Source organism: Pongo abelii, chromosome 9 (genome assembly GCF_028885655.2).
Source record: "Pongo abelii isolate AG06213 chromosome 9, NHGRI_mPonAbe1-v2.0_pri, whole genome shotgun sequence".
Taxonomy (NCBI): domain Eukaryota; kingdom Metazoa; phylum Chordata; class Mammalia; order Primates; family Hominidae; genus Pongo; species Pongo abelii.
Window position 1 is genome coordinate 3,322,403 of NC_071994.2, and position 26,846 is coordinate 3,349,248.

A 26,846-nucleotide genomic window follows, 5' to 3' on the forward strand; every position below is an offset into this window, starting at 1 on the left:
GACTGACAGAGGGAGGGACGGCTATGGAGGGCAAATGAAAGCCGGAACATAAGGCATCTCTGACCACTTTCCATTGCGATGGCAGAAGTTGTCTAGGTACCTGAGAATGTTGAAATTTAAAGTGCCGTTTTCAGGCCATTGGGAGCCATTGTTTAGTTTATATTGTGGCCAGGCAGTGTTACAATAAAAGATGAGGTTTTTTTTTGGCTGAATTTTGGAATGGAGGCTAAGGGCGTTAAGGTTATGGAGGAGACACCCGAAGCGGGGATGTCTTTGAGGGAGGGGATTGGGAGGCTCCCATAGTGGAATGAGAAAGGGAGGGGTAGAGATGGGAGACTTGGCCAGAGACTAGAATGGTGGGAGAAGGTGTCCCTTGTCCCACAGTTCAAGTCGAGAAGTGTGATAATCCCTGGTTCAGGCATCTTTGATAGGGAGATATCGAGGGCCTCCTGGAGGCCAGGAGGAGGAAACCCTTGGCCCAGTGCTGGGTCTTTTGGGAAGGAAAGAGCAGACAAGGGTTCCAGACACAAGGCAAAAGTCTTCTTTACTCACCCCTGAGGTGGCCCTGGTGTTGGATGTGTTCGCCAGCAATGGAAAGTATGTATGAGATCCTTGGGTCTCCAGCAGGTTCTGGAAGGGGGAGTTCAGCCAGGGGAAGGAGGGAGCGAAAGAGAAAGGGAGAAAGGGAGGCCGAACTCTACCACCTTTCCGGGTTTTGGCACCAGAAATATAAGGTCAGCCGAGAGAAAGAATGAGGAGACCCAAAGTCAGGCAAGCAAGCTTTATTGAGCTGCTTGGCTGCTCCGCCACAGTTAGAGGAGGCAGCCCCACTTACAGACTATAGCAGGTTTTTATAGGGCCAGAACTAGGTTGGGGTGGGGGAGCTGAGTTGGGGGTGCAGGAGAACTGGGTCAGGGTGGGGGAGCTGAGTTGGGGGTGCAGGTGTCTTTTCTGCATCCTGGAGATGTTTTTTGCCAGCTTTGTTATGCGAGGTGAACAGACATGTTAACCGCATCCTGTAACTGGATAGTTACTGGAGGGGTCAGTGAATGGGGGGTTTGTTTTTTGCCCTGGGGTAGCTGTGCGGAGAGCGCAAGGGACTGTATTGTAAGGCCTGTGGAAGGGGAAGTGAACGGTCTGATCAGGGTGACCCTAACAGAAGAGTATTATTCTAAACACCTATCTCATAAATCACTTACAAGTATATAAAACAACCACAAAGAGCCTCTCTACCAAGATTTTACTCACGCATCTTACATTTCAGTGTCTTTCACCTTTCATGGACAAGTATATCAGTGATGCACAGCTAAGAGAAAAGAATTTCTCGTATCTGATGCAGCAACAATTAACCATGTATTTTCACATCAGCACTAGAAATGAAGACACAGCATCAACTGATTTGAGAACTAAATGACATCAATATTTGCTTTTCAAAAATTTAACATTTTTTCAATGCAAAAAAAGTATATTTTGAATGTAATTATAACTCTACAAAAACTCAGTCTCATCCTCCTTTTAAACTTAAATGTAAATGATCTATTTTAAGTCGAGATGTCTCTGTAGACTCAACACAGGGATTCAGTGTCATTTCTGAATGTGTCCATGCTCTATTCCTTTCTCCTTCAAATCCTCCAATGTTTACTTAAATTGGATTTTGCTTTTTTTCCCCATTTACTGTATTTGCAAAATATCTTTTAGTAAGAACTCTAGTGTTTTCTAAGCTATCATTTTTGAACAAATGTTATTTCACATTTATGACATTTGTTGGGTTTCTCTACAAATTTTCTGAAAGTTTAAGCAACTGATGCAAGTCTTCCATCTAGTATAAAATATAATTATAACTTTTTTTCAGAAGAAATACTCTTGTGTGCTCTGGAGACTTATATTTCATGAAAGGTCTTTCAACGGTAATTACATTTATAATAATTTTATTAAGTCTGAACTTTGATGTAAAGTAGGATGCGAGTGGATACTAATGGCTTTGCCTATTTTTATATTTGTTTATTTTTTTCTCAAGTATGAATGCTTTCATGTACAGTTAGGTGTGAGAACTGGGTGAAGGCTTTGCCACACTTTTCACACTTGTAGGGTTTCTCTCCAGTATGAATTCTCTTATGTACGATAAGGTTTGAGGACTGGGTAAAGTTCTTTCCACATTCTTCACATTTGTAGGGTTTCTCTCCAGTATGGGTTTTCTTATGTTTGGTAATGTCTGAGAACCACATAAAGACTCTGCCACATTCTTCACACTTGTAGGGTTTCTCTCCAGTATGAATTCTCTTATGTACAATAAGGTTGGAGGACTGGGTAAAGTTTTTTCCACATTCGTCACATTTGTAGGGTTTCTCTCCAGTATGGGTTTTCTTATGCTTAGTGAGGTCTGATAACTGCTTAAAGATGTTGCCACATTCTTCACACGTGTAGGGTTTTTCTTCAGAATGAGTTCTCTTATGGTTAGAAAGGCTTGAGCAAGTTCTGAAGACTTTCCCACATTCTTCACATTGGTAGGGTTTCTCTCCAGTGTGAATCCTCCTGTGTTCACTGAGGTGTGAGGACTGCGTATAGGCTTTCCCACATTCGTCACATTTGTATGGTTTCTCACCAGTGTGAATTCTCTTATGTTTAGTAAGGTCTGAGAACCACTTGAAGATGCTGTCACATTCCTCACATTTGAAAGGTTTCCCTCCAATCTCATTTCTCTGGTGTTTGGAAGGATTTGGGCCGTGGTTAAAACCTTTGTACCATGTTTCACATTTGGAGAGTTTCTCTCCAGCAAGAATCATCTGTTGATTAGAAAGTCTTGAGCAAGAGATAAAGACACTGCTGCACTCTTCATATTTGCAGGGTTTTTCCTCAGTACCATGCTCATGTTCAGTAAGGTGGGAGCACTGGTTAAATACTCTGCCAAATTCTTCACATCTGTAATGTTCCCCTCCAGTGTAAATTCTATTTTTAGTAAGGACTGAGCAAGTTTTAATGACGTTGTCACATTCTTGACACTTGTAAGGTTTCTCTCCAGTGTCAATGTTCTCATGTTCAGTAAAGTGTGAGCACTGGATAAAGGTTTTGCCACATTCTCCACATTTTTGGAATTTTTTTCCAGTGTGAATTTTCTGATGTTCAGTTAGGAATGAGAACATTTGAAAGGATTTGCCACATTCTTGACATTTGAAAGGTTTCTCTCCAATATTACTTATATTACGTTTATGTAAATTTGAAAAGTTATCAAAGATTTTAACATATTTATTACATTGAAAGATTTTGCTATGGGTAGTTGATGAACATTGGTTAAGTCCATTATAATCTTTTTGCAACTTACACTCATCTAAACTTTCCCAGTCTTTCCTTAAATATAAATTATCAAGGCCACAATTTCCATATCCTCTCAGTATTGTTTTTGGGAATGCATCTTGTATGCCCTGCTCTGGCAGAAGGTCTTGGGTAAAATGAGAAGACACCGCTGAAAAAAAAAAAAATAAAAGTTATCCGACTTACTAGACACAGATGAATACACTTTATGAATCTAATCTATAAAATAATACTGAGTACATTAGCAAAATGGCATAAAAATTACCACAGGCCCTAATTTTTGTATAAACATATAAATATAACAATACCTAGTGAGAAAATGCATCTGAACTCTAAAAACCACTTCAGAGTTTGCAGCACCCCAGGTGAGCACAATGCTAAGAGCCACATAAGAAAAAAAGTTTGTTACATTGACCCACTACAGCCCCTGCTCCTCCGCAGTATAGCATAATGCCTTTAAGAGTACACCCTCAACTTCTGGCTTCTCCTTCAAAAGAGAACGCAAATACTGGCACAAGTGTTTTTACTTTTGGCCTTTTGAAGCTTTGGCAAAGACTGGTTTCTGCCCCCCATGACACGGAGTGCTGAGAGAAATGGTGGTACTCTGAGTGACAGGTTGGGTCTGCTGAGACTGAAAGGAAATACCCGTGACAGCAGTAGGAAGGCTGCAGCAGCAGCACCAGGCAACAAGTGTATTGTGTGATTCCAGGGCACTACAAAGAAAGCTGAGAAACCCTCTTTAACTGAAAAATACACACATAATTCCACACAAGACACATCCCAGAACAGGCTTAAGAGGCCTCTAGAATCTGGGCCAATTTGCTACAAGAATCAAGTAAAAAAAATACAATGGCTAAAGTACATCTTTTCATTTCAGTAAATTGCTTATTTAGGAACTAAACTACTCAATCAAAAGGCATATGCTAAATAATTTAAAACCAAACCAAGATCAAACTATAGCTGACCTACAAGAGATTCACTTGAGATCTTAGACGACTCCAGGAGAAAGCCACATTATAAAGGTTGTGGCAGGAGGCTTTTTGTTAATGCCTGAATCTCAGTCAAAGATGACATGTACAAAGTATTAGGGTCACATGGCGCAATCAAAGAAATGAAAAAAGTTCAGAAATCAACCCTAAAATGATGGAGACCATAAATTGACTGAAAAAAAAAAATAACCATTTGAATAATGCTCAATAAGTAAAAATGGCAAAACAGCAAACTAAGTAAAATTAGGAAAATAAGGATACCAATAAAAAGACATAAAGTATGAAAAACAGACTGAGAAACTGAGGTATGAAAGGAAATAATTACTGAGAAATTCTCAAAAGAAAGAAAAAAATATAAAAAAATTAAGAAGCTCAACACATCAACTAGTATAAACAAAAAGGGACATAAGACACATTATAACCACAGTTTCCAAAGTCAAAGGAGAAAAGAATCCTGAAAGCAGCAAGTGAAAAGCAAGGTACATGCTCTTAGGAGATTACCAGTGAATTTGTCCACAGAAACATTGAGGCCAGGCTGGGCACGGTGGTTCACACCTGTAATCCCAGCACTTTGGGAGGCTGAGGCAGGCAGATCGCTTGAGCCCAGGAGTTCGAGACAAGCCTGAGTGGTATGGTGAAATCCCATCTCTACAAAAAATACAAAAAAATTAGCTGTGTATGCTGTTGCGCACTTGTAGTCCCAACTACTCAGAAGGCTGGGGTGGGAGAATCACCTGAGCCTGGGAAGTTGAGGCTGCAGTGAGCCATGATCACACCACTGCACTCCAGCCTGAGTGACAGAGTAAATCCCTGTCTCAAAAAAAGTACAGCCTGAAGCAAGAAGGGAATTGGATGAGATAGTCTAATTGCTGAACACAAAACTTCCAAGCAAGAATAATATAATCAGTGTCCTACAAAATGATAAAAAATAAAGACTTTCTAACATAACCAAGGGCTACATTACCACTACACATGTCAAACAAGAAATGGTAAAAGGAGTCCTTTCCATTGAAAATAATGCGATGCTAGAAAATAATATATAATCATATCAAAATAAATATGTGGAAAAGATATGCATATACAGAAAAATAAAATTCTGTGGTACTATAATGATGGTGTGGAAATCACTTTTAATTATTATCTAAAATTTGAAAGATGAAAGTAGAAAAATAATCATAAATATCTGTTAATGGATATACAACATTAAATGATTTAGTGATATCAGTAACAAAGTTGAGGGCAGATTTAATAAGAAAGAATTTCTGTATACAACTAAAGTTAAGTATTTACCAGTGTAAAATATCTTGTAACTTTAAGATGTTTTATATAATTTCCATGGTAACCACAGAGAAAATATCTATAAGACACACAAAAGAAAATTAAAAAAGAGTCAAACCTTATTATACAAAGTACAAGACACAAAAGAGAAAGAGAGAAAGAAAAAGCTACAAGAATCAAGTAAAAAAAATACAATGGCTAAAGTACATCTTTTCATTTCAGTAAATTGCTTATTTAGGAACTAAACTACTCAATCAAAAGGCATATGCTAAATAATTTAAAACCAAACCAAGATCAAACTATAGCTGACCTACAAGAGAGTCACTTGAGATCTAATGACAAAAATAGACTGAAAGTGGCAAGATGGAAATAGACATTTCATGCAAATGTTAATGAAATGAGAGCAGAAGAGGTTACAATTATATGATGCAAAATACATCTTAAGTCAAAAAATGTCATACTTCATAAAACATACTTTAAGTCAGAGCTCACAAAAAACAAGAACATAAAACACTAACAGAAGGGAGAACGAACTGGGAACCTATGACAAGCGTGGGTGCACATTCGTATATATATTTAGGTATTGAAGTAACTTCCTATTATATTGCTATTTTTTGCTTCAATTTTGCAAGTTCTTTATAAACAAATAATTACAGCATCAAAGCAAGAAACAGACAGCAATATAATATTGGCATACTTCTACAACCCACTTTCAGTAATGAATAATAAAGCAAGACTTAATAATTGTAGAGAGGACTTGAAAGCACTACAAAACAATTTCACCTCACAGATATAGAGAGAACACTCCACACAACACAGCAGGAGACACACTCTTCCCAAGAGCTCAGAAAACATTCTCTAGGATAGGCCACCTGTTAAACAAATAAATAAGTCTTAACAAATTTCAAAAAACTGAAGTCTTCTGCATTACTATATATGACCAAAATGAAATGAAACTGGAAATAACAAAGAAAAACAAAAAAAATCACAAATATATGGAAATTAAACAACACATTTGAGCATGCTCTTGTTCAAAGGTTGAAATACTTAATATTGCAAAGATGTTCATGCTGTCCAATGCAATCTACAAACTCCATGCAATCTCTTTCAGATTTTGAATCCTCTTTTTGCAGAAATAAAGGCAACAACCTAAAAATCCTAAGACATTTCAAGGGACTGTAAAGCACCCAACAATTTTCAAACAGAAGAACAATGTTGGAGGTATCACACTGTCTGATTTCAAAACACATTACAAGGTGACCGTAATTAAAACAGTTTGGTGCTGGTATAAAGGCAGACAAATAGACCAATAAAACAGAATGTAGCACAGATTTAAAAATAAAACACAGAAAAAACTAAAACAAATATAATAGCTAAAATATGGGATTTATTGAACACCATGATCTAAACTAACATATTCATGAAAGAAGTCTTACAAAAAATACATAGCAGAAAAGCAGTAGAGGCATTATTTGAAGAAGAAAAGTTGTTAACTTTCCAAATTTCAGTATGATAAAAATGTTACTAACCAAGAACACTTGATCTAGAATAATTTCACTTCAAAAGAACACGGGGAAAATAAAGACTTTCCAAAATAAATAAAAAGATGAGGGTGTTCACCACCACTAGTACAGTTCTACAAGAAATGCTAAAGGTTGGGTAGGCATGGTGGCTGATGCCCATAATGCCAGCTTTGGGTGGGCCAAGGCAGGAGGATTGCTTGAGGTCAGGAGTTAGGAATTAGCCTGGTCAACATAGCAAGACCCAATCTCTACAAAATACAGAAAAAATACTCAAAAGACTTCATTGCATTAAAAAAGACAATGATGCTAGACAGCATTATAAAACCACATGAAAATATAAAACTCTCTGTTAAAGGTATATAAGCAGATATATAATACTTTGCTATCATAATGATGGTGTAAAAAATTCAAAATTCTGCTATAATATCTGAAAAAATATCTGCATAAATCTTTGCTACCAGACACAAAATATATAATAATTTGTTACATTAACAGCACACTGGAGGGTGTTACAGTTTTTGTATTCAATGAAGTTGTGAGATTAAAATCTATATTTATAACTTTAAGGTGTTTTATGTACTCTCCATTTTTCAAGGTGATCACAAAGAAAATACCTATACAAGGTCTGCAAATCACAATGAGAAAAGAATGAAAGCATGTCCACACAAAATCAACAAAACCAATGATGAAGACAGTCAAAGAGGAAATGAGGGATAACATATCTACAAGAAACACAGAAAACTGTAACAATCAAGATGGTAATAGTAACTTCATTTCCTTCAGAAATTATTTTAAATATAAATTAATGTACTTATTGAACAGAAATAAAATAGGTGAATTGATTAAGAACAATATGCTAGCTACAAAAGACTCTAGCCTTAAATAGTAAAATAGGCTGAAAGTAAGAATAAAAAAAATTCCATGCAATTAGTAACCACAATCAGGTGGGGTGGTTATCCTTATATTAGACACAATACACTGTAGGTCAAAACTGTCACAGGAGATAAAGATTAATAGCATGTAATGACAAAATGTGTCCACTAACCAGGAACCTGTAACTGTTTATCCATCTATATTTATATCTAACATCAGGACTCCCAGATATATAAAGCAAATATGGAGAGAAGTGAAGCAAGACGTACACAGCAATACAATAATTATTGACTCTGAGACCCCATTTTCAATACAGAATAGAAAATTACACAGAAGATCAATAAGAAAGCTTGGGCAACATTACAGACCAAATCAACTTAACAGACATGTACAGAACTCTCCAGTCCAAAGAAGCAGAATATACAATATTCTCAAATACACATAGTGCATTCTGTTACAACAAATAACAACTCTTAAAGACGAAAGTCTCATGACATGTTTTCTAACCAAAATGTAATAAAACTAGAAATCAAAAGCAAAAGTAAAACTGGCAATGCCAAAAATGTATGGAAATTAAAACCCTTGAACATACACATTCTTGCTCAATGGTCAGATAATTTAGTTTTTTAAAGATGTCAATACTGCCCACACTAATGTACACGTTCAATGTAATCTCTATCAAATTCCCAAAGCTACTTTTTGATTTTTTAATCCTAAAATTAGTTTAAGAACAATAACTAGTCAAAATTCTTTAAAAAGAACAAAGAGCCATTACACTTTCTGATTTTAAAACATATAAAAAGCTATGAAAATAAAAACAATGTGGTACCGACACAAAGACAGATAACTAAATGATGAAACAAAGCAGAGAGCCCAGAAATAAACCCTTGTGGATAAAATCAAGTAATTTTCCACAAGGTATCCATGACCACACAATGGAGAAAAGAGTCCTTTCAACAAATGATGTTAAAAACTATATATCTACACGGAAAAATGAAGTGATATCTTTTCCTTGCACCATATACAAAAATATTTTAAATGAAAAACATAAAAATAGAATAGGCTGGGCGTAAACATAAAAATAGAATAGGCTGGGCGTGGTGGCTCATGCCTGTAATCCCAGCACTTTGGGAGGCCGAGGCAGGTGGATCATGAGGTCAGGAGATCGAGACCATCCTGGCCAACATGGTGAAACCCCGTCTCTACTAAAAAAAAATACAAAAAATGAGCTAGGCGTGGTGGCAGGCGCCTGTAGTCCCAGCTACTCAGGAGGTTGAGGCAGGAGAATGGCGTGAACCTGGGAGGCGGAGCTCGCAGTGAGCAGAGATTGCACCACTGCACTGCAGCCTGGGCGACAGAGCGAGACTCCATCTCAAAACAAAAAAAGAATAAAACTCTTAGAAGAAAATATAGGAGATCAAATGCATAAGCAACAAAAGAACAGAAAAACTGAACTACATCAAACTTCAAACTTTCTGCAAATCAAAGAAAACAATGAGTGAAGTGAAAATACCACCTAAGAAATGGGTAAAAATCACACATTTGATAGGACTTAATATTCAGAGTATATAAGGAACTTTTACAACTAAACAACAAAAACTAAATAATTTGATTTAAAAATAGATGAAGGACTAACTGAAATCTCTCCGAAAAAGATATGGAAACGCCCAACAAGGCTTGAATGAATGCTCAAATTACTAATCTGCAGAGAAATGCAAAACAAAATCACAATTAAGATATTTCCTCACACCTATTAGAATGGCCACTGTAAAAAAGAAATCCAGATCTGTCAAGGATGTGAAGACATTGAAAACCACATAACCTGCTGGTAGGAAAGAAAGGATGCAGCCACGATGAAAGATAGCATAGGCCGGGCACACTGGTTCACACCGGCTCACACCTGGAAACCCAGCACTTTGGGAGACCGAGGCGGGTGGATCACTTGAGCCCAGGAGTCCGAGACCAGCCTGGGCAACATGGCAAAACCCTGTCTCTATTAAAAATACAAAAGTTAGCTGGGTGTGGTGGTGTGCACCTGTAGTTCCAGGTCCTCAGGAGGCTGAAGTGGGAGGAAGGCTCGAGCCCAGGAGGCAGAGGTTGCAGTGAGCTGAGATGGCGCCACTGCACTATAGCCTGGGTGACAGAGTGAAACTCTGTTTAAAAAAAAAAAAAAATAGCATAAATGTTCTTCAAAAAATTAAAAATGGAATTATATGATCCAGCAATCCCATTTCTGGATCTATATCAAAAGTATACAAAGCAACTCAGGACTTAGAAGAGATATTTGCACACCCATGTTTATTGTACCACTATTCAGAAAAGTCAAATGGGGGAAGCCTCAAGTGATGAACACACAGAAAAAATGTGGTATATACATACAAGGAATATTATTCAACCATAAAAACAGTAATATGGAATTACAAAACACTAAGAGATGTTAGTCATAAAATCTGCTATGAAACACTGATGTACCATTAAAAAAGAATTTGCCTAGATAACTACAATATTCAACTGTGACCGTGTAGTCATGAAAAATAGGTATTTTGAATCACTGGCATGCAGTGGACAGCAGGAAAATTTCACAGAAAATGCACTACAATCATTAATAAAAGACTCTACTGAGAACATTTTAATGACTAAGAGATACTAAAGATAATTTTTATTATATGTTTACTATACTGATGCTATTCTTACGCAAAATTAAAATGCTGCTATCCAACTTTTAGAAGCAAGGAATAGCCTTATATTTCTAAATAAAGAGAAAAATATAAATTATGTAAACTATGGTGAGAGTCACTGATATATAAAATAAACACCTGGGAATAAATCACATTACTATTTATATACAGGTTGAAGAAATAGGATAATTTAATAAATATGGAGTGCTTGCCGGATGTGCTGGTTCACATGTGTAATCCTAACACTTTGGGAGGCCAAGGCAGGCAGATCACCTGAGGTCGGGAGTCCGAGGCCAGCCTGACCAACATGGACAAGCCCCATCTCTACTAAAAATACAAAAAATTAGCCAGGCATGGTGGTGCATGCCTGTGTGTAAATCCTAGCTACTCAGGAGGCTGAGGCAGAAGAATTGCTTGAACCTGGGAGGTGGAGGTTGCAGTGAGCCGAGATCGCGTCATTGCACTCCAGCCTGGGTAACGAGCAAAACTCTATCTCAAAATAAATAAACAAACAAACAGTGCTTACTAAATAATTTAGACATAACACGTTAATTGTAGCATATTGTTCTGCATATTAGAATTTGAAATTAGAGATAAATTTGAAATGGAACAAAAGAGAAAGTGAAAATGTACAGGACAGTAACATAGAAAAATGGTGAAATAGGTGGACCCTGGGTTATATATTCCCCGACAGCAACAAAAATGTGTCAGTCTTCTGTGTACAGAAATGCCTTTCCAAGAGAATCAGGCACCACAGCTCATGCCTATAATCCCAACTATTCAGGACCTCAGGGTGAGAGGCTCACTTCAGGCCAGAAGTTCAGAACCAGCCTGGGTGACACAGAGACCTCATCTCATAAAAATGCCTTTAAGAGAGCTTAGTAATCCAGGGAGGGGCTTGTAAAATTCTGCTAAAGACCAAGACTATAGATTCAATAAGCTTCTTATCAAATTCCAGTGGCCCTTTTCACAGTAATGAAAATAGAATTCTAAAATTTATATGGAATTACAATAGACTTGGCATAGCCAAAGCAACCTATAGGAAAAAGAACAAGGCAAGAGGCATAATATTTTCTGTTTTCAAGCGACATTTTAGGACTACAGTAGTAAGAACACGATGGTATGTGAACAGAGAGGAAAACTGCCACAGAGACCAATGGGACAGAACGGAGAGCCCAGAATTAAACTCATGCATATCCACTTAACTAATCTTTCACAAGTGCACAAAGAAGATACAATACAGACAGTATAGTCTCTTCAACACTTGGTCCTAGAGAAACAGAATACCAGCAACCAAAATAATGAAATAGCCCATTTTTCTTAGACCATACTCAAAAATTAACTTGAAATCAAGTCTTAAATGTAAAACATGTATCCTTAAAAACTCTGAGAGAAAACCTCTTTGAATTTGGTCTTGGCAATCATTTTTTAGATGCGACACCAAAAGTATAGCAACAAAAGTAAATATCAACAAGCTGGAGGACATTAAGCTAAAAAGCTTGTGACGCCAAAGACAATTTACAGTCAAACTTTTGGATACTAGGATGGCTAATATCAAAAATATGTAATATATTAGGGCTGTGCAGAAGTAATTGTGGTTTTTGCCTTCTAAATAGTAAGAAATACTCTTACTTTTGCGCCAATCTACTAACAATGTTGATAAGGATGTAAAGAAAAAACAATTCTGAACGCTCAGAGTTCTCAACTGGTAGAGTCATTATGAAAACCAGGGTGGGGGGGCGTTATTTAAAAGTTAAAAAAAGATAAGCCTACCCTGCAACGCAGCAATCCCACTTCTGTGTATATAATAACTGAAGGGAATAAAAGCTGTCAAGATATAAAGACAAGCTAAACGTTTGTGGATGCTGAATGGATAAAGAAAATGTGATATAAATAGACAATAGAATACTACTCAGCCATAAAAAAGGAATGAAATCCTGTCATTCAACAACATGGATGACCCTGAAGGACATGATGCTAAATAAACTCAGCCAGGCCCAAAAGACAGAGACTGCACGTTCCCCCCTCAGATGTGGAATCTGTCATGGCTGAACTCACAGGAGCAGAGGACAATGGCAGTTGCCAGGGGCTGGAGTTGGGGAAAATGAGCTGTTGTTCAAAAGGTACAAACTTTCAGTTGTAAGATGAGTAAGTTTGGGGAATCTAATGAGTAGCTTCATGAATACTATTAATAATCTTTTGTATGCTTAAAGTTTGCCAACAGTAGACATTAACTGTTCTCACTACAAGAAAAGGTAATTATGTGAAGTGATAGATTTGTTCCTTGATGTGATTGCACTAATTATTTCACAATGTATACGCATATCAAATTATTACATTGTACACAATATATACATAATTTTTATTTCTAAAATAATCTGTTACACATATGCCCATATAGACACACTGTATATATGTGTGTGTATATATATGAATGGATAAAGAAAATATGATTTAAATAGACAACAGAATATTACTCCAGCATAAAAAAGAATGAAATCCTATCATTTCAAAAGGATATGTTGATATATGATATATACACACATATATATGATATACACACACACATATATACATACGCACACACACACACATACATATGAATGACACAGTCCTGATAAGCCTCATACTAAAAAAGAAGAAATTATAAAATGATAATATTATAACTATTACGGTTGGGAGTTAGGGACTATAAAGTTTAAATGACCAACCTCTCAGCTCATACTAAAAAAAAAAAATAAAATTTTGAAGTAAAATAACATTAGATTATCTCATATTTGGGCAGATGCCTAGTGTTCAGAGAAAATTGCTGAGTATATATTTCTGTAGACTCCCATTTGAAACCTCTGTAGGATACGAAATCATAAAGCAGAAAGCATACAACATCTGTTTACGGGACTTCTGGGATTTCTGAACCAAACACCATCACCACGCCTCTCGCACACTTCAGACATGATGCAAAGGAAATCAAAAAACATTTAACAGAGTTCCTCAAAAATAGGCAGGTACAGGCATGTTCCCAAAAGCAGTGGCGGAGCAAGCCATGAGACCACACAGGCCCTTACTCCCCAGGAGGAGGACTCTGATTTTTACTGTAACCTTTATAAAGGAAGATCACTAAACAGGAAGCAGAGTCTATAGAAAATTTAAGAGAATGAGACAGAAGATGCTCCTAGGGGACAGCAAGAGAAAGACACCCAGGCTCTCAGAAACCATCTCCACTAGAGCAGAGCTTCCCAAACCACATTTTAAGGTTTGGCTTCCTTCTCGACCTCTGGACCTCTCACCTGGGTTACCTGCTTCGTTCACTCCCACCCACCTGGATGTCCGTCTACTGCCTCCTGTCTCTTCACATTCCAGGGCTCTTTTCTTTGCTCCAGGCAGGTGATCAGGCCTGGCTTAGAGACAGTGAGACCTGTTTTATTAGAAAAAAGTGACATTACTCTTGCTGAAATTCTCCAATTACCAACCTTGTAGTTTGCTCAGTAGAGTGAACATTATAGAAGATTCTAGAAAATTAATCCCAAAATTATGCTTCCTGACATCACGTTTAGAATATTCAGTAAGTATTTTAAATCTGTGGGTTCTTAGTTTCACCACCCAGTACTGCTGAAATAAAAAATTGGCGGTGGAAATTTGACTTTAAGTTGTGGGCAACAATATTTCATGCCACTGAATTTCCGGAATTGTCACTAGAGTGAAAGATACAGATCAGCTGAAAAAAAAGGAAGGTTTATGTCAAGATGAACCACATTTTGAAGATTTTTTTTTTTACATCAACAATTCCCCATGTTTTTCTTAAAAGCAGGGATCTGGAACTCATTTATGCAACGTAGAAACTCCCAAAAAACATTCTGCAAAGGAATGAAAGGAACTCTTTAGGGCATATGAGGAATTGTATTGAAGTTATCCTCACCAATGGAGAACAAGTTTCTGTAGTTCTCCAACATCACATCCCTGTACAAATTCTGCTGAGCAAGATCCAGGCATTTCCACTCCTCCAGGGAGAATTCTATGGCCACATCCCTGAACGTCAACAGTGTCTGAAGAAGAAACAACAACAATAACAAATAGTTACCAAGTGGCTTTGGGCAGAGTTCTTAACTTGATTCAAGGTGAAATGAGCGAGTGAAAAGAACTGGTTCTGACTTATACAAGTGACTGGAATTATACAATAAGGCAATTTTTAGCACAAGAATATTCTCTAACTCTGAGGAAAGAGAATTGCCTAAGATCCACATAAGCAGTGTACATACAATACTTTTCTGGATGATAAAGTATAAAATTAAGGGTATCAACAAAGGCATGTCCATTTTTGAGTGCTACATTTACATCACATGAATAAGGTATGTATATTTCTCAGGCGGAAAAGTCATAGTGAGTTAGAAGCTGCCTCTCCAATTTTCATGTGTCCAATAAACTAGAGCTCTTGTGCAGATTTTGCTTCAGGAAATCGGAGGTCAAGCCTGAGTTTTCGAATTTCTAACGTGCTCACCAGTGATGCCAGTCCTTTGGGCCCAAGGATGATATTTTGTCAAAAATCCTATAAGTGGCAGAGCCTGGGTTCATCCCAGTTTTTCTAAACCATAAACAGAGATGAGATTCTTCATCTTCTAAAGCAAGGCATATGCAAAAAGAATCTAAGAAGCAAAGACCTTTCAGATTAAATGTGATTATTTATGCACATTAATTAGTAAAGCTCCTCAAGGTACTTAAAGAGAAAAAAATAAACTCTACAATGGAAAATCTGTCAGAGAGCTCTTTAAACAACTGAATAAAACTAATATCAATGGTAATAGGACAGATTTTTATCATGTGCCAATGCACAGAGAAGGACATATTACTGGTGTGATATTGGCTAAAAGGTCAATTATAATCTGAATTGAATCATACTGAAACCTTAGTGTTATGCAAAGTTCAAAAGACAAACAAATATCTCCCAGGTTCTGACAAATATCTCCCAGGTATTGCGGGATCTGGCCAGCAGCCCACAATGCAATGGGGCTCTTTCTTTGTTCCCAGGCAGATCAGCAGGTCGAGAAATAATAGACACACACAAGATAGTGAAAGCTGGGTCCAGGGGGGTCATTGCCTTCTGGTCCTGTGATGCCGCCAATGCACTGGATATACCAGCATTTATTATTAAGTTTAGTGAGGGCGGGGGTAGGTTAGTGAGGGATTTAGTGTTGTTTGATTATGAGGTGAGATGGTCACATGGGAATGAAGTAATTCTTTAACATAACATCAGTATGTAGAAGTACAGTATACAGAGATAAGAATTTACAATATAGTGTGTGCATCAGCAATTTCTAACAGAGCCTTAAAACAGAAACACAGTCTATCCATAACCTATGATTAGCAAGATATTAATCAGCAGTAATAATTGCAGCAGAAGCTGGTTGCAAACAATCAATGGAAGCAGGACATGAAACTAGACAACTGGTTAGACCAGAAATTCTCAGAAGGGAGTATGTCTTAACCCTAAAGAGATCTAGAACAGCCATGGCAAGATAAGGGCGTTTATAGCCCTATCTTATCCATATGAACAGGCACCCCTCATGCGTCCGTTTATAGGCTCTCCACAAGGGTCACATTCCATTCCCAGAGCTATGAACATCTGCTTTTCTGGGATAGGAATCTTGGTGATGTGAAACCTCCCTGACTGCACATCCATTCATACGCTCTCTGCAAGGGGAGGCACATAATGTGCTGTTGGCTCATTCTGGCAGCCCAACCTGGCATTGTCTTTACACAATCCTGCATGCAATTTTGCATTTACAATAATTAGGAGCATTTCATCTTTTATTCCATAGCAATAGTTTCAGGGGGTCTCCCTACACCCAGGTTCTGACAAATATCTCTCAGGTTCTGACAAATATCTCCCAGGTTCTGACAAATACCTCCCAGGTTCTGACAAATAAATATCTCCCAGGTTCTGACAAATACCTACCAGGTTCTGACAAATATCTCCCAGGCTCTGACAAATACTTCCCAGTTTCTGATAAATATCTCCCAGGTTCTGTAATCTCTTTTCTTTTGTCTTGAGACAGAGTCTCACTCTGTAGCCCAGGCTGGAGTGCAGTGGCACGATCTCGGCTCACTGCCACCTCTGCCTCTCTGGTTCAGGCAATTCTCGTCCCTCAGCCTCCAGAGTAGCTGGAACTACCCACATGTGCCACCACGCTTGGCTAATTTTTGTATTTTTTTAGTAGAGATGGGGTTTCACCATGTTGGCCAGGGGGGTCTCGAACTCCTGGCCCCAAGTGATCTGCCCGCCTAGGCCTCCCAAAGTGTTGGGATTATAGGCGTGAGCCATCACGCCTGGCAGTAATCTCTAATAGTGTATTAAAAGAGTCTTCTTTAGCATTCTAAAAAGCAAGTGTCTTTTCATTTTTCTCTTTTCCAGAATGCTCTGAGTTATTCTGGGCAATAAATGTCATCTGGTTTAAATGTTTATTTTCTTAGTCCTGTTCTGCATGCAGCTTATGGAGCATCCAGATGAAACCTAAATAGTGCACGTTTCCCTTCTTCACTGATATCCAAAAACCGCACTCCATCCTCAAGAGGAATCCTGGGTATCCACACGTTCAGTGCCATGAAGTGAACATTTTTAATACTGCAGGTCATAAAGTCATGGTGAGAATTCTTCATGGCATATAAGAAGTCAAGATGAGGATAACAGAGAGACGGTTTTGGTATATAGAAAACAAATATTTTCAGAGACCCTTCATTATTATAAGAAAAAAAAAGTAGTTGAAACAAACTTAATATGCAGAAACACCACAAGTAGAGAAGTAAAGGTTTCCAAATTCTAAACACATGACATTTCAGGAGCAAAAGTGCAAAAGTGGACGCAACCCCTGACCTGAGATGCATTTACCTGAGCACCAGCCATTTCTTTCTCTTTCTCCTGCTTCTCTGGGATTTCCTCTTAGGAAAGATTCTCTGGACAAATCACACCTGCATCGTGAGAATATGCCTTTAAAGGTGCCAGCACAACCCCTTCACCTGCTACCACCACACCCATCAACAGAAAGACCTAGAAATACAGAAAAAGTCCACGCTTTTCTGTTCTTTGTAAAAGAGATTCAGGAAAAGTAAACTTCTACATAGAGATCAAAATGTGTTCTCTCTTCCTGCTCTCAGGTTCCCTCCCCTGCTAAACAACAGCAATTCTGCTTCGGCAATTGGAGTAAGCTGCACTGAGCTGGCCTCTGAAACCTAGGCAACGAAGGCCCTGTGACCTCCCTTTGGAACCAAGGCTGAGTTCAACTCGTACAAATGCATCTGAAACCCCCCATCACTGATTCTGGCCACATCTTAGAATTCCATGAGGCCTGTGATTTAAACAGCACTGGTGCTTCCACCCAAACCAATAGGCAGAATCTGTGAGGGCAAAGGTGAGGGCCTTTTTTTGAGTTGTCCATGTGATTTAATTAGAAGCCAGGCTGAGAACCATTTAGCTAAACCTTGCTTCTCGAGCTTCAATGTGCATGTGAATCTTTTGGTAATTTTGGCCTCACTCTGAGTCATGATATTCTGAAGATTTCAAAGGGGTTCATGGGTTGGATTTTTTAACAGTTCTGCCATTAATGGTGATGCTGCTCCCCCAAGACTTGTGATCATTAACACTCAGCTAAAGAAAGCAGCCCCAGCACAGTCCCTTACACCCAACCCTCTGACCACAACACATATGTTCTTCTTGTGCAAATGGAGACAGCCAATCTCCATTCCGAAAGATTTCATTATTTTCTGGCTCTTTAAAGTTTTCCAGGGCTGGAGAAGGAAGCAATGGCTGAGTCTGTCTGCATTTGGAAAACAATGTGTACACATGTATGATTGCAGTGTTTATTAAGCAGGCACTGTGTGCTCGGACATATGTGACAGCACTGTGCTGGGCACCTCACGTCATGTGAGTTAATCCTCATCACACCCTGGGTGATGGAACCAAGTGTCCTGCAACTCTCAAGATATAGATGGAGGGACCAGGCTTTGTAGTTCTTCTATTTTCCTATCATCAACTTTTTAAAAGTGTAGTGATAAAAGCTCCATATAGACCAATGGAAGGGATACAGGGAGGATGAAGTATAGTACAGAGGCACTTTCCATTGTTGTGTTTATCTTCACTTTCTTGTGGCTTGTGAAGCAACTATTAGACCCGCAGGACTGAGAAACAGGTTGCTGGATGCGACGTCTCTAAAAGCACTGGTGTTAGTAAAAAGAAAAAAAATAAGGTTCCAAAATAGAGAGTTCTTTGATCCCATTTATCCGCTTTCAGGTTTCCAAAAATTCTGTGTATCAGTTCCGGAGAGGCAGCAGGAGTCAAACTCTGATTTAACTCTGTAGTTAAACCCAAAACTCTGATTTAACTCTGTAGTTAAACCCGAAACTCTGATTTAACTCTGTAGTTAAACCCAAAACTCTGATTTAACTCTGTAGTGAACTCTCTCGGAGGAGAGTCCAGGGTGAGGCCAGACCTGGATGAGGCTCAGAGGAGGGGAGTCTGGGTATGTCTGGGCAGGGAGAGGGCCCTACACAGGATTCTGCTCTCTATGCTACTAGAGTATTTACAATTCTGTTTTTCCTAAAACTGCCCCCCCAGAAATTTAAATCCCAGGGTTGGTATAATTTTAATCTATGTTAGCCACTTCCCTGTCTATTTTATAATATAAAATAACAAGCAATTTAACCAAAACCTTTAGGGTTTTCTAGGACATATATGGTAGAAGCTAAATATTTATTTTTAGCCAGGCAAAAGCAACAGAAATAATACCACCACCACCTTTTCTGTCTGAATATCCCTTCAATGTGACATCAGAACTCACAACAACCACATCAGGAAAATGGCCCAAATGAAGCTGAAGTCCCTTTGACCACTCCCTTCTTCATGCTGACCCCAAGATGCTGAATTCAATGATTTATCCAGTTATTGGAAATGGAAAGTTTCTGGCTTGTAGGGACATGGCTGCCTTCTCTGTTTTCCTAATGGCTACAAAAGATGGAATCAATTAGTTTATCAGTTTGAATCTCCAGATCTCATTTTTGTTTTTTTACTCAAGTACCATAAAACTGGAGTAATTCCCATGTGGATACCAAGGAGGTTTCTTCTCTGAGGGGAGGAACAAACCCTGGATGACTCATTTCTCTCATTCTACGATAGAAGCACAGATACACCGTTTTGTCAGCCTGAGCTCCGTCTGCACAGTGCACTCCCAAATGTCCGAAAGACGCCAGGCGCTGGTTAGAGAGTTCCTGGTGACCCTGCACGGATGCCCTCTATGGCCACCCAGGCAGGAGAGACAGGCTGATTGTGAGTAGAAAATGGAAAAATTTGGGAGTGAATTTTCTTTGGCTATTAAATATAAATATGTCAGTATAAATAACTTTAATGTATTAGTCATGATGTATGTGGTATTTAAAAATTCTCTGTAATTTTAATTCAGTTAAAACACATATTTCAAAAGAATGAATAACATTGGTATTAAAATTACTGTTTAAGAGATTTTTCTAAAGTAAATACTGTGCCTTTATATTCACATTATTGTAGAAAATACTGTTCAATGTAAATGGATGCAAGTTGTCTACTAAAAACGACACAAAACTATGCTAGTTGTTCCTAAGCAAGAAATAGAAAGCAAGGTATAGCCGCAAACCCCACGGTCTAGCTGACACACTGAGCTGTCCTTGCTTTGGCAGTGTGCGTCCTTCAGCCTCTAGACCGGAAGCAATCACCCTGGATGACCGGCTTTCTGTCAAAGGCACTTGACATCCTTTACCCTCCATCCCTCTGTATCGCTGAGCTTAATCCTATGCTGTGTACTTTTAAAATGAGCTTCATTCTAAGCAAATCTGTCTACTTTAAAAGACTGAAAATGGAAAAAAATAAATATTTGCCAAATTAAAAACAAAAACTAAGCAATGGTTCTCAGGTCCTAAATGAAGACAATCCTGAATTAAAAAGAATGACAAAAGACTTATTTAGCTGTTTAAATGACTTACATGTATTTCAAAAAAGCAAAGAAAACATTTGCATGTTAAAGTGTCCTAAAGTAAATTCTTTCAGAAATGGGAGAAGAAAAAAATCTTTTTCCTTATTTTCAAGTCAGAGAATTAAGCCTCTTATTTCTAATTTGTATTTGTTCCTGCAAGAGCCAGGTCTAGGGCCATGGATCTGAAATTCTGAACATCTAAATTCCAGCAGGCAGTGGATTCAAGCACCGAAGAGGTGGCCTTGGGCATACCATGTGCACATAAAAGGGGTTTGTGGGCAAAAAAATTCAAGACAGAAAGGTGCTCTCAAGGATCCACAGGTGACAGAGTGCAAAGTTGGCGGCAAAACTGGGTGTGCTACAGACAGCGGCCCCGATGGGGCTGTGATCCGACTGACAGCGGCCCCGGTGGGGCTGTGATCCGACTGACAGCGGCCCCGGTGGGGCTGTGATCTGACTGATCCCTGTGTGCTGCAGGCGGAAGAGATTATAACTGGGTGATCCAGGGGCATGGGTTGGTGGCAGAAGCTGCTGCTGCAGATTCCATTTCTGGGGGTGAGGATACACCAGGAGTCCTGAAGGCACTTGTGTTGGTTTTGGGAGAGGAATTCTAAAACCAAAGGTGCTGTAGTGAATTCCTGAAGGGGACGCCTAGTCTTTGAAGGGACGCGGGCAAGTCAATGTTCCTAAGTGGGTGGGAATCACGTGCTGACAGCTGGGGAGGAGGGTGTCTGTTCTAAGAACTTTTCCCTCTAAGTTCTCAGTTTCCTCTCACCCTCAGGGACCTGGAATCACAGGACAATGTGCCATGTGACGGCCTGTGTGCAGAACACAGCCTTGCTTCCCCAGACATCCAGAGTCTCCCTCCAGCCCAGGCCCCTGTGATGTCTTTCTTTGGACTCCAAATGTGTGGTGTTTGCTAAACACCAAGCAATTCTTCAACACCAACTGGGTGTCTAACTTTTTTTTTTTTCTTTTCTTTTCTTTTTTGAGACAGAGTCTTATTCTGTCGCCCAGGCTGGAGTGCAGTGTTGCAATCTTGGCTTACTGCAACCTCCGCCTCCTAGGCTCAAGCGATTCTCATGTCTCAGCCTCCCGGGTAGCTGGGATTACAGATGTGAGTAGCTGGGATTACAGATATGTGCCACCACGCCCAGTGGTATATTTTCAGTAGAGACAGGGTTTCACCATGTTGGCCAGGCTGGTCTCCAACTCCTGGCCTCAAGTGATCCACCTGCCTCGGCCTCCCAAAGTGCTAGGATTATAGGTATGAGCCACTGTGCCCAGCCAAGTGTCTAATATTTTAATTCTGACACCACTTAGAGCCAGCCCAGACCCCACAAGTTCAGGGCTCAGTCCCACAACACTGCTCCACTACAGATGCCAGTCACAAGGCTTGGGCACCCATTTATACTTCTGATATTTATATTTCTGATATCTACTGCCTATGAACTGGGTACTGCCATAACCTCCTGTCAAGTTCAGTAATTTGATAAAACTACTCAAAGAACTCAGCAAAACACTGTACTTATATTTACTGGTTTCCTATAAAAGATACACATCAGCAACGGCCGAACTAAACGGAAGAGCCTCACAGAGCCAGGCAAAGGGTGTGGAAGGAGGAGTGCCTAAGGGATTCTGGTCAAAACCCCGAGCAGCAGAACTGCTCCCTCTTTGTGTTCTCCAGGAGCAGCTGAATGAAGAGAAACCCCTTTCTATTATGACTGGGATGATTCTCCCTTTGTTACCTACCACAGAGCCAGACACAGATTCTTGAAAATCCCCGTTTTTTCCTCACAAACAGCTGAACAATTCTGTGTTCAGTGGTCAGAACAAAATACTTCTCTATCGACATTTGCTAAACTCTCTCTCCTTGCCCCAAGTCCCTGAATTCTGAACTACCCTCAGTCTGAGCCAGCATACAACCCCTCTTCTTGCTCCTCCTAAGAACACACTGATTTCAGAGTAAAATATCCTGGGATCTAGAATCCGGTTTTCCCACCTTCTACCCTGTCTTCCCTCCTCCCTGTAAAAACACAAAAAAGCCCATGTCTGCCTAACTTTCGAGATCCTCAAAGGTATGATAGTTGCTACCTTCTCCCTGTTGCAATCCTCCTTTAGAGTTCAAGAACTTCCTACCTAAAGCTAAATTTATTTTATTTGACGAAGTCTACAAACAGCCCCAGGATAATAACGATTCCATACCCAGGAAGTCCTCCCCAAGTGCCTTCCATCCCAACTCTAATTGCATCTGCCTGTGGGTCCCCAGTGTTCCCGGGCTCTGTAGCTTCTCTCCGTAGAAAGGCTCCTTCCATGGTTGCTGTGAGCAGGCAGGGGCACCCGCAAAGGAGGCTCCTCCGGAAGCACTAGCTAGGCCGGGGGTGTCCGATCTTGGCTTCCCTGGGCCACACTGGAAGAACTGTCTTGGGCCACACATAAAATACACTAACACTAACGATAGCTGATGAACTGGAAAAAAAAAAATCACAAAAAAAATCATAATGTTTTAATAAAGTTTATGAATTTGTGTTGGACCACATTCAAAGCCCAAGACAGCATGTGGCCCAGGCCTGTGGGTTGGACAAGCTTGAGCCAGGCCTTTGATTGCTTTCTTTTGCAGGCTCAATATTGGCCTTAGCTTGGAATGACTGTTCTTGGGCTTCAACTTCCCAATCAGGGTTATCCACTTAGTTTTAAATAAGAAAATGCCCAGTGTTGGAAACATCCAACAAAATCACTCAAACAGTTTACAGAAGAAAAGGAAACTGTAAGGCACTTACACTTTTACCTCCACAGAAAAAGCAAAATTATTTATTGCTTTCAGACAATGAACTTGTCATTTAACTATTTCCATAACAAATCATATAGTAAACAATCATATGTGAACACTTTTAGAAGTGCTAAGTTCCATCTCCTACAACTTAGCATTAAGCTCAGACATCTAGAGAACAGGATATAAAACAGAGATATTCACGACAACAAATTCATCCTGCGAAAAGAGCTCATGTTCTGATGAATCTATGTAATTTACCAAGTAATCTACCATAGTTTTTTTTTGTAGAAAATGTAAACATTCTCCACAGCCATCCAAGAAGCATTTTATTTTTCCTGGTAGCATTCCCAAAGCTAAGCCCTGGGATTCTGTTGGAAATCATCTTCCACAAAAGAATAGACCTAAGTAACTTTCTACCCTTAATCACTCTGGAGAAGAAAAAGGTATGTATGACTAGATATTTAACTTTTTTCCTGAAATAGACCTATTTCATGTCCTTTGTAAGTATTTTCTTACCTTTCAAGCTCTACTGATAAAATGTAAATTTACAATTAAAAAACCAAAGTTGCAGTAAGTGAATAAATCATTTCAAGGAGACACAGAGAGTGGCAGTCCAACTGGAACACAGACACAGCTAATGACTTGTGTCAAGTCAGGCTATTCTATTCCTTGGGAGATTCTCCCACCTCCACCCTGTTCACTGAAGTGCTCACTGGCCACCCCACATGATACACTGCACTGTGCCCCACTGAGTGTCCCAGGTGAATTTTGCTTTACAGGTTTTTGCACCATCTCATGGGGGAGGGTTTTTCTTGCCCTTTGAAACACTCTGTCTCCCTTCACAAATCTGAAAGAGTCCAAAGAGCAGAAATGATTTCGGTCTTTTCCCTCTGACAGCGGCATCTGACTGGCTAATCAGCCATGTGTCTCCAAGGATTGAAAGTTGGGTTGGGTGAAGACAATCTTAATGTCCTAACTGGTTACCTCTTTAGAGGAAGAGTAAACCAGGAGATTTTTCTCAGCCCAGGGCATCCAGCTGCTCCCTAGAGAGGCCACACTTCATACCTCAGGCTGTCCTCTGAGAAATAACCAGGGCCTGAAATTCACTAGATGCTCCAGCAGACATGGCCATGGTGGGCATCCTGTGTTATCCCTAGACAATACTGAAACTGAGGAAAAAGTCCAGACGGTGGCTGAGAGCAAATCACCCTGTCAAGTTTCCAAAGTGGAACCTCAAACCAAAGACATTCTGGTAAGGTGTCTGTGCCTAGGGAAAATAAAAAGGAGGAGAGGCACAAAGATTTTTTACAATAGCGTCAGGGGATGATTCTCTGCTTTCCTGTCGTGTGGAATGATTACAAACAGAAAACAAATCTCTTAAAAAGTGCCATCCAGGCTAGGCACGGTGGTTCATGACTGTAATCCCAGCACTTTGGGAGGCCGAGGCGGGCGGATCACATGAGGTCAGGAGTTCAAGACCAGCCTGGCCAACATGGCGAAACCCTGTCTCTACTAAAAATACAAAAATTAGCCGGGTGTGGTGGTGCAGGACTGTAATCCCAGCTACTCAGGAGGCTGAGGCAGGAGAATTGCTTGAACCCGGGAAGCAGAGGTTGCAGTGAGTGGAGAACACACCACTGCACTCCAGCCTGGGCGATAGAGCAAGACTCCATCTCAAAAAAAAAAAAAAAAAAAAAAAAAAAAAAAGAAAAGAAAAAAAAATGCCATCCAATGCATTGTGAAAAAATGATTCATTAAAATACTGTGTCTAAAATTACAGCCAAGGACGAATAGTTAATAGTGTTGTGAATCAGAAAGGGGAAGTTAGCATTTGGCAAAGTCTGGAAGGTACAGGAAATTTAGTATTTTACTGCAGGCTAGAGTTAGGCCTGAAGAACATGGTGGTGGTTTTGAGACCCTGCTTGAAATGCATTTGGAAAATGCAGGGGGAAAACCAGTTTTCTCTGGAGTGTTAAAATAATTAAATACGCCAGCGGAGTGGCTCACACCTGTAATCCCAGCCCTCTGGGAGGCCGAGGCGGGTGGATCACCTGAGGTCAAGGGTTCGGGACCAGCCTGACCAACATGGTGAAACCCTGTCTCTACTAAAAATACAAAAATTAGCCGGGCGTGGTGGCGCACTTCTGTAATCCCAGCTACTCCGGAGGCTGAGGCAGGAGAATCGCTTGAACCCGGAGGCGGAGGTTGCACTGAGCCGAGATCGCGCCACTGCACTCCAGCCTGGGTGACAGAGCGAGACTCCATCTCAAAAATAATACTAATAACTAAATAGCAGGCAATCCGACTGAGGTGGCTCTAGTGCCCTGGGTTCTTACGTTAAAAAAAAATCTAACTCAAATGCGTTTCTTGCAAATGACTATCTTGCAGAAACAAAATTCAGGCTTCGTCAACCACAAACCTCTACTTAACCTCTGATTACAGGACCAGAAAATTTAGCCTAGATAGCTCAAATCAGGAGATGACGTAACTGTACCGAACTAATTAATGAATGTGGTTTGCTTCCTCATGCACCTGATAAAAAGCCTTTCCTTCAAGGCCGGCTGTTGGGACCGCCAAACCCAAAAAACATGGTTGGGTCCTCTGCCATTCATGAGTCGCTGTTTGCTCAAATAAAACTCTTTCACATTTTTGCAAGGACTCCCTCGAGAAAAAGGAGGAACTGGGGCCCCCACGGGCTACAGATCATCCTCTTATGCACAAGCCACCCACGGAGTCGGGCTTCTCCCTTCCTGACTCGCGGAGAAGCGGGTCTGCGGGCGAAGAGCTGCCGGAGGGAGATGGCTCTGCGCTTGGGCCAAAGCCGCTCTGCAGGGATGCGCCGGGGCGCGCGGGGCCCGGCCGCCATGGTGCAGCTGGAGGGGCCTCGGGTCCGCGGAGCCCGGAACCCACCCGGGCAGCCCGGTTCCTCCCCAGCCGGTACCGCGGGTTCCAGTCCGCCCCTCCCTGTCTCTCAGGAGGCCTGGCCCCTACACTCACCATCTCCTGGCCTCCAGAGAGCCTGACGTTTCACTTCTGGATCTCCCGGTGCCTGCGGGTCACACGGCCAAAGGCTAGCAGGGGACACAGAGCCGCGGGGACAGGAAGTGGAGGTCTGTCCGGACAAAGGCCCCGCCAGATCCCGGAAGCCGTCCTCTCCTCTCCAGACTTGTGCCTGATTGGACAGTCCCCGCCCCTACTCCTCTGATTGGATAGGGCCTCACGCCCCGCCCCCTCAGGCCCTGAGTGACAGGAGCCGTAATCAGACAAAGGGCCGAATGAGAGAGCAAGGACAGGTGCTGGCCGCGGTCTTTTGGAGCAGGGCTTCCTGCCTGCGCTATCGGGCCCCACCTAGAGGATATTTACATTTCATCTTGTGACTGCGGTTATGTTCATTTATAAATAATAAATATATGTTACTCACCAATGGAAAGAAA

General features: G+C 40.3%; 1 protein-coding gene across 6 annotated transcripts; it reads right to left on the minus strand.

The window, feature by feature from the left end:
- Positions 1-767: 767 nt before the first annotated feature.
- ZNF195 (zinc finger protein 195) lies at positions 768-26,590 on the minus strand. 6 transcript variants are annotated; one of them, XM_024255789.3, is made up of 6 exons: positions 26,410-26,575; positions 17,531-17,610; positions 14,567-14,693; positions 13,970-14,065; positions 4,800-4,946; positions 768-3,460 (listed from the first exon to the last, which is right to left on the minus strand). In XM_024255789.3, exons 2-6 carry the CDS (start codon positions 17,543-17,545, stop codon positions 2,013-2,015), a joined length of 1,833 nt encoding a protein of 610 aa, XP_024111557.2. In that variant the 5' UTR covers positions 17,546-17,610; positions 26,410-26,575; the 3' UTR covers positions 768-2,012. The 6 variants fall into 6 exon arrangements, with proteins under 6 accessions (XP_024111557.2, XP_024111558.2, XP_024111560.2 ...); XM_024255790.3 differs by lacking the exon at positions 17,531-17,610 and having other exon boundaries at positions 26,410-26,590; XM_024255792.3 differs by lacking the exon at positions 4,800-4,946.
- Between the last annotated feature and the right edge of the window lie 256 nt (positions 26,591-26,846).